Genomic DNA, 13,937 nt, shown 5'->3' with positions numbered 1-13,937 from the left:
AAAATTTTACTGTTTTTGCTGTACTTTGGATCAAATAAATGCAGGCTTGGTGAGCAGAAGAGACTTCCTTAAAAAACATTAAAAATCTTACTGTTCAAAAACTTTTGACTGGTAGTGCAATTTAAATGCATTACAACAAATGTGCTTTTGTTTTTCTGTTTATAAAACAGCTCATAAAATCACTCACTTTTCTAATCTGTAACATACTACACTAAAAAAATGTTCTGATTTATTCTGCTCTTTCCTCCAAAAAGATGAGCAACCATACTGCTAGTGAACTATTCTAAGCCATAGTTTTATCTCTTTTTTTGGCTGCCGCCTTGACATTTAGATATAGAGCACAGGGCTGTGCATCTAGTACTTCTGTTCAGTCATTTATGTACACAACATTAGAGAAAACTGCCACTGGAGCGGTTCTCGTGCCTGGAATACTAACAAGCCAGTCTACCTATGCCATTAGGATAGTTTATTACCGCTAAAACCCTTGGCTACATCAAGAGCCAAGAACAATCTGGAAGCCATCCAGAAGATGTTTGGGTGAAGGGGACGTATTGCCCTTACCGTGCTGACTATGTGGGAATCAAATGTCTATCAGCATAGATCAACAACGTACATCAAAATCCAGAGGCCACTTTAGGCACTCCAAAGACATGAAAAATTCAAAACATTTCCTTGAAAAATCACAGTCTCACTGCGTGCTCTTAGTAGATGGTGGTTATATCTCTTTCAGTTTCTTGGAGACAAAAAAAATTATCCATTCAACGTTCTGAAGAAATCAGATGACTTTTGGCCATTTGGCCGTGAGCCGTTATTCATTAATTCTGCTGGAATAGGCCTCATGTGCCGTCTAACTGGGACATGGAAAAGAAAACACAGACTTCATTAAAACTTTAATATGATCAACAAGCGTTCTAAAGCATAATCAACACTGAACATCAAAATAAACTAACCCAGAATATTTGATTCATTTCATAAGGGGGAATGTTTGACAGCACGCCAGGCGTTTGTTAATCTGAATTCCAAATATAAAAGAGGAGTGCAATTAAAACATAAAGGGAATAATTCTAAAAGTTACAGACGGTTGAAATTATAGCTGGTGAAATTCACAGAAAATGTCTTTTAGAAGCTATAAGATGGATGGCAGCAAAATTGTCAGAACTGCAGCTTCAAACTTTCAATAAGATGAACTTAAGATGTTATGAGTAATGCGTTTTTAAATAAATAAATTAAGGAATAATGGGCAGGTTAAATAAATAAATAAATGAATAAATAAAAATGCACAGCTTAAGGTGGTGACAAATTATTTTTCTTTTTAAAGAAATACTGTATATATTTAAGGAAGCATTAAAATGACCAAAACTGACAATAAAAGCCTTTACATTGTTATTCTTTTTATCTTAGAATCCTTAAAAACAGGTAAAAACGCATATCAGAGCAAAAAAAAAAAAAAAAAACACAAGCCCTGAGGTCTAAAAAGCTGTTTGTAAAGTTCAGAAACAGGATTGCATCAAGCCACACATCTGGGGAGGAGTTCAGAAAAAAAAAAAAATAAAAATGATGCTGCATTGAAGCTTCACACAAGCATGTAGTCTCCCTGGCCAAACTGAGCAATTGATGGAGAAGGGCTTTGGTAAAGTGGTGAATAAGAACCTGATGATCACTCTAGCTGAGCTCCATGATCATATTGTATGTGGAGATAAGAGAAACCTACAGATGGACAAACATCACTGCAACACTCCATCAACCTGGGCTTTATGGTGGTGTGGCAAGACTCAATCCTCTCCTCAGTGAAGACAAATGAAAACACTCTTGAAATTTGCAAAAAAAAGCAGCACCTAAAGGATCCTCAGATTGTGAGAAACAAGATTCTCTGGTCCGATCAACCTCAATTCCAAGCATAATGTTTGAAGGGAACCAAGCACTGCTCATCACCTGCACAGTACCATCTCAAAAGTAAAGTGTGCTGAAAAGCTTAATGCACCAAAATATTGAAATAGTCTTAATAAAAACCCAGTCCAGAGCATTCAGAACCTCAGACTGGGCAGAAGGTTCACCTTCCAAAAGGACAGTGACCCTAAGCACACACAGCAAGAGTGGCTTATAGACAACTCTGTGAATGTCCTTGAGTGGCTCAGCCACAGCCTGGGCTTGAACCCAATCAAACATTTCTGGAGAAACCTGAAAATGTGCATCTGCCCCATCCAACCTGACAGAGCTTGAGAGGAGAAGAGGCGAGGCGAAGAATGGCAACTGCCAAATGCAGATGTGCAAAGCTTGTTGCATCATAACCAAAAAGACTTAAGGCTGTAAAGGTGCTTCAGCTAAGTACTGAGTTAAGGGTATGAATACTTATGCAATGTGCTTATTTAAGTTTTTCTATTTTTAATATTTTTTACGATGTTGTGATAATTCTGTTTTTACTTTGTCATTATGGTGTATGGAGTGTAGATTTATGTGGGAAAAAGTTATTTAAAGCAGCAACATAAAACGTGAAAAAAAAATGAAGGGGTATGAATACTTTTGCAAGGCACTGTACACATATACACACATACATATATGAAACAGGAGGAAAGAAAGGGGCATTGGGATTGGGACATGAAACTGAAACCTGTGTCACATGAACTTTTGCTCAGATTCGAGCTTCATATTTTGAACATACACTGCAATGCATCAGTATAGCAGAATTAGACTCTACTGGTATTAAATGCACCCTAAAAATAAAGCGTGAGAACAATGTGCACATTAATGCATACCTGTAGCTGGTCTGATCAAATCCATGATGACTGAATCAGCACCCTTGGTGTAGACCGTGATTTGCTCAGTAAGCGGGTGTTTTACCACCACCGACATCCTTTTTCTTGTGGAGTCAAACCCCAGTGTGTGCAGAAGTTCGAAGCTCAGCTTGCCCAAGTGTGGAAGCTCCACAGTCACCTGATCCGGTAAACGACCGACAAGAGCACACTTATAGGCCCGGGCTGCATAAACCAGAGCTGCCTCATCCGGTGACTCTGCCTCATATCTGAGCTCGCATTCATCTTGAGCCAAAGCTTTTGTTTTATCAAAGTTGGGTGGGACGGGGCTGAAGGCATGCTGCAGGTCGTGCTCCGGACGTTTCTCCTCATGCAGCTTTGTGAGCGTGCTCTCGGCCGAGGGGGAGGACAGCATACTGCAGCCCACTTTATGGGAGGAAGAACGGTTGGTGGCCAGACTGGAGGAGCTGCTGCTGTTGGAGCCAGAGGTCAGGCGGCTAGGAGTGAAGCGTTTGATGAAGTCCTCGATGGTCTTCACTGGAGACTTCAACTCGTAGCGACGCACCTTGATAAGAACCAAGAAAAATTTGTCAAAACAAAACTCCTTAAATATTTGTGTGCATTTAATACCGCAGGCAACTGGGAGGATAATTTGTAAATCATTCCATAATAGATGTTCAGTGACCCCAAGAAGTTTTTGAATACTTAAGCATACTGCAGTCTGAACTTAATTGCTTCAAATAAAATATCAAACCAAGGGGCATTTTTTTTTTTTATGAAAACAGCACTTTTTAATAAGACGACTAAGAAAATTATTTATTCAAATATTAATTAAATAATTAATTTTTCTGCTGCATGGACTTTTGGTCAGATAATTGTATATTTCTGTATATGCTTTTGATTCTGATACCATGATTGTCTGTGATCTTTAATATGTATAGTACATTGTTTATTGTATTTTTGTGTTTTTGTTGGTTCATGTTTTGATTTGTAAAGCACTACATAAATTAAACCTCTTGTTATTTTTTAGTGCTGTTAAACGATTAATCATGATTAATCGCATCTAAAATAAATGTTTTTGTATACATAATGCGTGTGTACTATGTATATTTATTATGTATACATAAATACATACAAAAAAAAGCACTTTGAATTACCTTTGTGTATGAAATGTGCTATATAAATAAACTTGCCTTGCCTTACTTGCATGTATACATTTAAGAAAAACATATTGTTTCCATATTAAATATATTTATATATAATATAAATTATATGAATATAAATATATACACGTACACACGCAAGTATTTTCATAACATGGTGTATGAGTGTGTCTAAATTTTTTACTCTTTGTTATATTGCAGCCATTTGCTAAAATCATTTAAGTTCATTTTTTTTCCTCAATGTACACATAGCACCCCATATTGACAGAAAAACACAGAATTGTTGACATTTTTGCAGATTTATTAAAAAAGAAAAACTGAAATATCACATGGTCCTAAGTATTCAGACCCTTTGCTGTGACACTCATATATTTAACTCAGGTGCTGTCCATTTCTTCTGATCATTCTTGAGATGGTTCTACACCTTCATTTGAGTCCCGCTGTGTTTGATTATACTGATTGTACTTGATTAGGAAAGCCACACACCTGTCTATATAAGACCTTACAGCTCACAGTGCATGTCAGAGCAAATGAGAATCATGAGGTCAAAGGAACTGCCTGAAGAGCTCAGAGACAGAATTGTGGCAAGGCACAGATCTGGCCAAGGTTACAAAAAAATTTCTGCTGCACTTAAGGTTCCTAAGAGCACAGTGGCCTCCATAATCCTTAAATGGAAGATGTTTGGAATGACCAGAACCCTTCCTAGAGCTGGCCGTCCGGCCAAACTGAGCTATTGGGGGAGAAGAGCCTTGGTGAGAGAGGTAAAGAAGAACCCAAAGATCACTGTCGCTGAGCTCCAGAGATGCAGTCGGGAGATGGGAGAAAGTTGTAGAAATTCAACCATCACTGCAGCCCTCCACCAGTCGGGGCTTTATGGCAGAGTGGCCTGACGGAAGGCTCTCCTCAGTGCAAGACACATGAAAGCCCGCATGGAGTTTGCTAAAAAACACCTGAAGGACTCCAAGATGGTGAGAAATAAGATTCTCTGGTCAGATGAGACCAAGATAGAACTTTTTGGCCTTAATTCTAAGCGGTATGTGTGGGGAAAACCAGGCACTGCTCATCACCTGTCCAATACAGTCCCAACAGTGAAGCATGGTGGTGGCAGCATCATGCTGTGGGGGTGTTTTTCAGCTGCAGGGACAGGACGACTGGTTGCAATCGAGGGAAAGATGAATGCGGCCAAGTACAGGGATATCCTGGACGAAAACCTTCTCCAGAGTGCTCAGGACCTCAGACTGGGCCGAAGGTTAACCTTCCAACAAGACAATGACCCTAAGCACACAGTTAAAATAACGAAGGAGTGGCTTCACAACAACTCCATGACTGTTCTTGAATGGCCCAGCCAGAGCCCTGACTTAAACCCAATTAAGCATCTCTGGAGAAACCTAAAAATGGCTGTCCACCAACGTTTACCTTCCAACCTGACAGAACTGGAGAGGATCTGCAAGGAGGAATGGCAGAGGATCCCCAAATCCAGGTGTGAAAAACTTGTTGCATCTTTCCCAAAAAGACTCATGGCTGTATTAGATCAAAAGGGTGCTTCTACTAAATACTGAGCAAACGGTCTGAATACTTAGGACCATGTGATATTTCAGTTTTTCTTTTTTAAAAATGTCAACAATTCTGTGTTTTTCTGTCAATATGGGGTGCTGTGTGTACATTAATGAGGACAAAAAATTAACTTAAATGATTTTAGCAAATGGCTGCAATATAACAAAGAGTGAAAAATTTAAGGGGGTCTAAATACTTTCCGTACCCACTGTATATATATATATATATATATATATATATATATATATATATATATATATATATATATATATGATGTATATTTAGCAATGTGGTCTGAGAAAATTAGCTGATCAGTCAATCACAACTCCAAGGTTTCTGACTGTTTTTGAAGGAGTTATGGTTAATGTGCCTAACTGGATGGTGAAATTGTGATGAAATTGCTTTAGCACTTTGCTAGGACCTCTTGGTTGAGGGAGAAAAAAAAAAAAAAAGAAAAAAAAAATTAAATGTGGCTCATGTCACATTCACCCTATAAACACTCAACAAAGCTCTTGTTTCCCTTGTGATAGAGAAACAGGTTAATGGAAATGAATTATGGCAGAACTTTAAGCAGCAAATGTTAAATCTTAAATGCAAATCAGACTTGAATTATGAAGGGAGGACAAGTCTTTGATGCCAGTGTGATCTTATATACACACTAAAAATACGCAGGTCATACGCTAATGCTGGAATGGCTCCAGAAAAGGTGGATTTTGGGGGCATCTCGTGAAACAAATTAGTAGAGAACAAGCTTACACATAGAAGGACAGACCACAAACATCTTTTACACAGAAACAGGAAGTTGCTACAACTCTACATAGCAGAAAACACCAAGGAAGTTCCACCACATCCACCACAGCCCACACACAAGACATGAAGAAATTTGTGCAATTCATAATCTGACATGAGATGCTTCAGTTGTTCTCAGATTAAAACCAATCTTAATCTTAAACCTATATCTAACTGTTTTCCATGGCTGCAACAGCTATTAGTGAAGCATGATACCTGACAAAAAAAAAAGGCAACAAATCAACAAACTGACCATTTATTTTCTGAACTGACTTCTTCTCAATGGAATGTCCTGAATTGCGTCACATTGCTGACGTAAAATAAGTTGCAGAAGTTTCAGTTTATTCTCAGTGGTCGGTCTGCTTACCTTCTGCCGAGGTTGATTGGGAGAGGACACAACCACAGTGTTGCAGATAGTAAGAGCAATGAAAAAGTCAAAGACGTCACACAGGTCAGGAGGAATCTGGTTTAGGGGCTGACTGTGAAAACGCATGAACTCCATCTGACTGCTGCACTCGTTGACTTTATCCATGAGCTGCGGATCAGGAGTAATGTCCTTTTCCTGTCAAACCAATAAAACAAGTAGAAATATCATTAAGCATTGGATTACCGAGCAACAAATGAACAGCTGAAGGTGGGGAGGAAGCGTTTGCTGACCATGGGACTGCTGAAAGCAGTGTGTTTGGACAGAATGCTAGCCCGTTTGGCTTCGGCTCTGCTCCCGGTGCGACGGTGAGATTTGGTGCTCTGTGATCGCAATACCACTTTTCCACTTTGGTGGCTGATGACGCTGTCCCGTCGTGGGAGAGTTCCACCATGAGATGTACAGTCCTCCTCCTCTGAATCCATTTCCTGGTACATAGCAAGCCTCCTCGCTGTGGGAAAGACACATAGTTAGACTCTTTGAAACTTTTAGGTTGTACATGGAAGACCTAAGGCTTCTGGCACATATATATATATATATATATATATTTATTTTTGTAGCATGTTAATTCAGAAGCCCAAGCTAAATTACATTTAAAGAAACATTTTAAAAGGTAAAAAAATAAAATAAAATAAAATAATAATGTTTACAATTTTTATGGTAAAATCATTTTTAAATTATTTTAAAAGAAGTCTTTTATGCTCACCAAGGCTGCATTTATTTGATCAAGAATACATTAATGCATTCTATTCTAAAATGAAAAAAAAAAAGAAAAAAAATCTTTTATTTCTGTGATGGCAAAGCTTAATTTTCAGCATAATAAAAGCATTTCTTATTGCTATCCATGTTAAAAACAGTTGTGCTTAATATTTTTATAGAAACCGCAATCCATTTTTTTCAGGACTCTTTCACATTTTAAAGTTTAAAAGAATGGCATTTATTGAAATAGGAATCGTTTGTAACATTATAATGTCTTTGTAAATTCTGATGAATTTAATTCACCCTTGCTGAATAGAAGTATTAATTTTGTTCAAAAATAATTCTGCGACACGTCTTTGAATGAACTTCATTTGGAGGCTTTTTGACATATGCCATTAACTGTAAATCACTGTGATTAATCACATTGAATGCCATATCGGGTAATTAAATTTTTAGATTGATTGACAGCCCTATTATGTATACATTATGTAACATATGGCTCATTTACAGAGAATTAATGGTGTGCAAAGAACTACAATGGCCCTTGTTTTGGCACTGCAGACACTGAGAATCTTTACCGTTGGCATCATGCGAGTACTCGACTCCTGCCACAGTACAACGGCGAAACACCATCTTGTTTTCCGTTAGCGTGCCGGTCTTATCAGAGAAAATGTACTGCATCTGGCCTAAGTCTTCTGTGATGTTTAGAGCCCTGCATTGGAGGTGAGAGTCTGTTTCCTCATCGTACAGCTCCATGTCCTGATGAATAAAGTACACCTGGCATATCTTCACTATTTCAATGGAAACAAAGAGCGAGATTGGGATCAGCACCTGCACCAGAGAAAAAGAGAAGTAGAGAGGTTTGTTATAAGTTCATGTAGGGTCATTTCAACTACTGCTGAGCCTACAACCAGGTGGAAATTAAAGGAACCATTCATTCAAAATTAAAAAGTGTGTCGTCATTTTAATTTGTTACTTTACATCTAAAAGAACATTAGGAACATCAATGTTAATCTAAAGTACATGGTAACATTCCCCTCACACCATTTGCTATTCACCTGGAATACTATAATCATGGTCAGGAAGAGATAAATGGCTGAGACGACTGGAGATAAGTCTGTTCCTTCTGGGCTCAGGACGTCAAAGACAGGCCTCTTATCTCCATACTGAAACATCCACAGGCCATGTCCTAGAGGAGGTTTCAGAGAAAAACACTTGACTGTATAAGGCATGTTAGAATGAAATGATGGGTACTGTTTTTCAAGAGGCACTAAAGATGTTAAAGGAATCTAAAAATGTTGAATGAAACCACTGGTCAAACCACTGCTTCCTTTAAAATACTTCCTCAAATCACATACATTTGTCAGTCACTGCAGGAGTGTTCTTAACATAGTAAAAAGCATAATCAAATTATTTTAGCTAAAAAGGCAATTAAAAATGGTTTATATATTAAAATAAGATCATCTGATATTAAAGATAAGATTATTCATAACAGATGAAACTGGCAGCAAAACATCTTTACATTATATAACACTTTAACTTTTTCAGCCACATCTGAAAATATATGCAAACCTCACAAAACAGAAAGCATTAATAACTTTAAGAAAAACTGTTGATGCAAGGTTTTACATACCAATGGCGGAAAAGAGGCACATGACTAGGAGGATGATGACACACCAGAATACATCTACGTTCATCTGCCGCTCCAGTTTACTGCGTTTATAACGTGGACCGTTGTTGTTCAGCATTGCTTTTGTCTCATGACCTAAGAATCAGTACAAAGAAAATCACTCACTTTTTGTAAAGATAATAATATCTGCACTAGCCAGATGACCAGACAAACAATTCACCCTTCGGCGGGAGCTTGACTGACCAATCAAAATGTTGAATCTGCCATTTTGTCCAACAAACATACCATACAGGAGAGAAGATTAACAACTGAACTTAAAAAATGGTGTGTATTGATATCTTTTGCAGTTGATAGAAGTTACCTTCTGTTGTTCATTCATATTTCTTTTGTGCTATAACTAGTAAAAAGGAAGAGAATATCGGTTGACGTGCTGCTTAAACGTAGGCACTACAGTGTTTGTAAACACAGTTTGTAAAGTTTATTCTTATTGAGATTTAAATACAAAATGTGAAAATTTTCAAAACATTACAATATGGAATAAAAAAAATAACAAAAACAAAACAAACAAACAAAAAAAAATCAATATATTGCGTGAAAATATTTTAATATATTGTGTGAAAATACTATTCTTGAGACAAGTGTGAAGAAAAAAAATAAAGGGTAAAATTCATTTTTAACAGAAAATGTAAAAGTATGTTATTTCTAATTTATTTGCAAATTATGCATAGTGTAAAAATATGTAAAATGTAAAATTATAATAAAAAAAAATTCAGTGTACATTTTTGTGATGGTGATAAAACTACCATGGTGAGATTAAAAAAAAAAAAAAAAGCACTTTTAAAGTGATAGTTTAACCAAAAACGAAAATTCTGTCGTTAAATTACTCATGTCGTTCCAAACCAATAAGACCTTCATTCATCTTCAGAACACAAATTAAGATTTTTGATGAAATCCAAGAGCTTTCCGACAATGCATAGACAGCAACGCAACTACCACGTTCAAGGCCCAGAAAGGTAGTAAGGACATAGTTAAAATAGCCCATGTGACATCAGTGCTTCAATAGTAATGTTATGAAGCTATGAGAATCATTTTTGTATGCAAAGAAAGCAAAAATAATGACTTTACTTAATTTCTTCTCTTATTTTCTTCCATGTCAGATTTTATCAAAAATACCTTAACTTGTGTTCTGAAGATGAACAAAGGTCTTACAGGTTTGGAATGAAATGATGAGTAATTAAAGACAGAATTTTCATTTTTGGGTGAACTGTCCCTTTAAACACAACACATAATTTGAGATCGACTGGAAATGACACTGTAGTGGTTATTTCCAGTCCAAGGTTGGAAAGATATAATTGCAGCATACCTGCATAGATGACGATTCCTACAGCCTCCTCTGTGTTGCGGATGGTGCAGCCCCTAAGCAGCAAATTGTCTTTGTACAGGCCATCTCTCCTCCCACTGCGATGGATTCTGTCATAACACCACACAGGTATATTCATCACACTTGTAACATTACATATCAGTGACAACTATACATAATCTAGTTCCAATCTGAATTCCTCCATCCTCGTTTTGCTAGAAGTTACATTAGGATGCAAGCTAACAACACCAGGCTTCATAATCGTATGATGAGGATATTGCCAAGGGATATCCTCATAATTCTGCATGCCTTGTTGTTGACCACATTGATCCATCATATTTGACAGTCCACAGGGTTTCCCCTCAGGATCGCTCTTTCACAGCACAAAATCAATAGTAAAGCCATGACCTCACTAAAAACGGCTCTGTGCACAGGTAAAGCCCTGAGGCCAACTGGATCGCACGTTCAGTCAGTGCAGCACTTTTTGTAAAACCCCAAAGCAGTGTCATAAAAGAACTGAGCAAAGTAAAAATATTCTCAGGATAAATAAGAGCGAAGGAGTGGCGAGGAATGAAATCTTAAATCCAACGAGACCTCCGATATAAAGGTTGCGTGTGATTCCAACAACTGGAAAAAGTTCAAGGGGCCCCTAAGCTTCCTGATAAAAATGGCGTCAAATGCAAATTAACTTGCGCTGAATGAGTGCTGAATGCTAAACACCTGTGGAGGGAGCTCAATAAGCTTTAATGCAAGCACTAATCCCAGTGCTAAATTCAGGATTACATCTGTTGGTTAAAAAGCTGTCCGCTGTTGCTGAACTTTTGCTTTGTCAATTATCTGACAAGGCCTCTGGCAAGTTTTTTTTTTATCCTATAGTAGTGCATTTATCTTTGAGCTTTGCCCTGATATATTAGCTGTCTGTACAGCCCATGCTGTCAATCACAGTTCTAGTTTAATTCATTAAGTCATTTGTTAGCTTGGACAAAGAGGTCAAAGTATGGCTACCCCAAGTACGGTCCAGTTAACCCTTTACGGTAACTATGCATATCATATGCCTGCAAAAAGCATCTAAGGTAATTCAAATGTAATTTAAATATTCTAATTGAATAAAATATATTCCCTGGTGAAAACAACAGCATATGCCGGTAGGTATTTTTTGATGCTGGGATGCAAAGGACCAGCAAAGGACCAGCAGAAACCAGCTAAGGACCAACATAACCTAGCAAAGGACCAGCTTAAACCAGCACCAAAACCTACCTAACCAGCATCCTAGCATTAAAACATACCTACCAGCATATGCTGTTTTTTTCACCAGGGTTATAAGCAAGATACAAACTGCAAATACTTCAGTGCATTTTATTATAATCCACTTAGAAGCCGCATTAGCATTACCAATTTGCACAAAACTTTTGCAACATTTTCTAAATGTCGATTTTAAAAAACACATGCAAACTGGCAGTTCTTTTTACATGTTATACGGCTAAAACATAATTTTTTCCTCTCCCGATAAGTCATGGCGAAGGATGTTGGTAGGTTTACATATATTGCAGTCACCACAGTAGCCATTATTTTTAAATTGAAGGAGACATAGGGTGTATCTTTAGCAAAGTAGCTACAAACACTAACTAGAACACCCGCAATCAGCTCTGGTGGCCATGTTGGATCCGTAATGAGGCAGTGTATATAAGGGGTTATCCAAGCATTAATGGCAAGGAAAGCCATTCATATTTGAGAGCAGCTACGTATAAGGTGTTTCTTGGAGGTTATAGTAGAATGATCATGTGACTTTTACGTATGCCAAGTGACCTGCAAACGCAGAAAAACGGTTTCCATTGCAGCTTTGTGAAATATTCCTCTTTTGAACCGCTTGAAAAACCAGCTCATGTGAGCGTATACACTTTTGTTTTGGCAATACAAGGGAGTTTTTGTGAATTTGACATTGGGCACATTTACAAATTGCAATTTCAATTTGCACAATTTAAAGGCTAATGGAAAAGCTGTTAATGTTTTACCAGTGCTTTTTTTTTTTTTTTTTTTTATTGGAGATCGTAAACAGTTCAATCATAATTGAAAATTCTACCATCATTTTCCAGTCAATTGTTTGGATTTTTTTTTTAATAAAGACCCATTATACCAGGGGTGCCCAACCCTGTTTAGGGCCAACCCTCTATGTAATTTCAAGTGCTTTTTCAGGTCCTAATTAGTTGGTTCAGGTGTGTTTGATCAGGGTTGGAGCTGAACTCTACAGGAAGATAGATCTCCAGGAACAGGGTTGAGTACCTCTGCTTTAGAAGGTCTCATATGCTCACCAAGGCTTTTGTTATATACTTAGTATATTTAAAAACACAGTAAAACAGTTAATATTGTGAAATATTATTACAATTTAAAATAACTTTTAGTAGATTTTAAGATGTGGGTTATTCCTGTGATGGCAAAGCTGATTTAACAGCTATTACTCCAGCTCTCCTGTTTAATTTACTGTTTTACTATATTTTTAAATAAATAAACAACCCTTAAGGTAAGAAGCTCACTATAAAAGTTTAATACTAAATGCTACTATTTTCTTTGGTCCATATAATGCAAGTCACTTGGGCCAACATTCAACATTCTTCAAAATATCCTCTGTGTTCCACAGAAGACAGTCATAGATTTGCAACAACATGGGAGGTGAGTAAATAATTTTCATTTATGAATGAATGAATGTTTTAAAAGTGTGTAACTCACTGAAATGTTGTTTATTGTCCGCTGCTTTTCGCATCACAGCTCAGAGTAGCTGCTAATGTACACGTTTGTCTGCTATCTTCAGTCAGTCAGCAAAGTCATGATGTCAGTTTTTCTGCCACACCAGAGTAAATAAGCTGCCTTTAAGTGCGACTGGGAAACTTGTACCTCAGAGTCTGTGTCATTCATTCCAGACAGAAGTAGCCTAAACAATAAGCCCAAATAACTGCAAGTCCAAAATGATGAAATGACTGAAATACAGCATGTAAAATTAAACTAACCTCCAATATAATAAATATATTTGCTAGGTCATTAATTTGCATAAAATTATTATATTTTTGACTCCACTTGAAGGGCATATTAGTTACACAGCATTTACCATTAAGGTGACCGGCTCAAAACAACATGCCCATGCCCTCCAGGTATCATCTCCTTAGCTTGCGCTGCACATATTCGCCAGCTGGGATGATATCTTAATGCAATAAGCTGTCGCTCCAACAAGACACAGTCCTTGGCGCCCACCGTGCATTATGTTCCCCCTTTTGCTCCAGTGAGCCACTTTGTGGTAACTGGACGAAAAATGCTGGCAGCACACCAGAAGCATCTGTTCTCCATCATCCAGGGAAATAAATGTCATAATCCTTCTGGTTCCTGTCAGCTGACTCACTGGCCCTGCTGTCATTACCATACCATGTGCAGCAGGTTTTCATCTAAACACAGGAGATATACTTCAACCTACACAGCCCTGGCTTGGCTAAAGTTCTCGTTTTACTACCGCTACAGCAGTCTGCTCAAATATATTATGTATGCTAATCCCAAGCCTTTGACCTGTATGCTTTGGCCACCA

At 37.6% G+C, this 13,937-nt stretch overlaps 1 protein-coding gene across 1 annotated transcript in view; it reads right to left on the bottom strand.

The window, feature by feature from the left end:
- The window catches only part of atp10a (ATPase phospholipid transporting 10A), a 65,905-nt gene that overhangs the window by 36,037 nt on the left and 15,931 nt on the right, over positions 1–13,937 (bottom strand). The window contains exons 4-10 of the mRNA XM_051113566.1: positions 10,373–10,479; positions 9,013–9,144; positions 8,438–8,568; positions 7,958–8,210; positions 6,914–7,131; positions 6,624–6,818; positions 2,754–3,315 (exon numbers count right to left, since the gene is read on the bottom strand). Of these exons, the coding sequence (XP_050969523.1) occupies positions 2,754–3,315; positions 6,624–6,818; positions 6,914–7,131; positions 7,958–8,210; positions 8,438–8,568; positions 9,013–9,144; positions 10,373–10,479 (1,598 nt within the window). The remainder of the gene's footprint in view (positions 1–2,753; positions 3,316–6,623; positions 6,819–6,913; positions 7,132–7,957; positions 8,211–8,437; positions 8,569–9,012; positions 9,145–10,372; positions 10,480–13,937) is intronic.

Source organism: Labeo rohita, chromosome 6, assembly GCF_022985175.1.
Source record: "Labeo rohita strain BAU-BD-2019 chromosome 6, IGBB_LRoh.1.0, whole genome shotgun sequence".
NCBI lineage: Eukaryota > Metazoa > Chordata > Actinopteri > Cypriniformes > Cyprinidae > Labeo > Labeo rohita.
The sequence above is the reverse complement of the archived record's forward strand: the minus strand, read 5'-3'. Positions and strand labels throughout refer to the sequence as shown.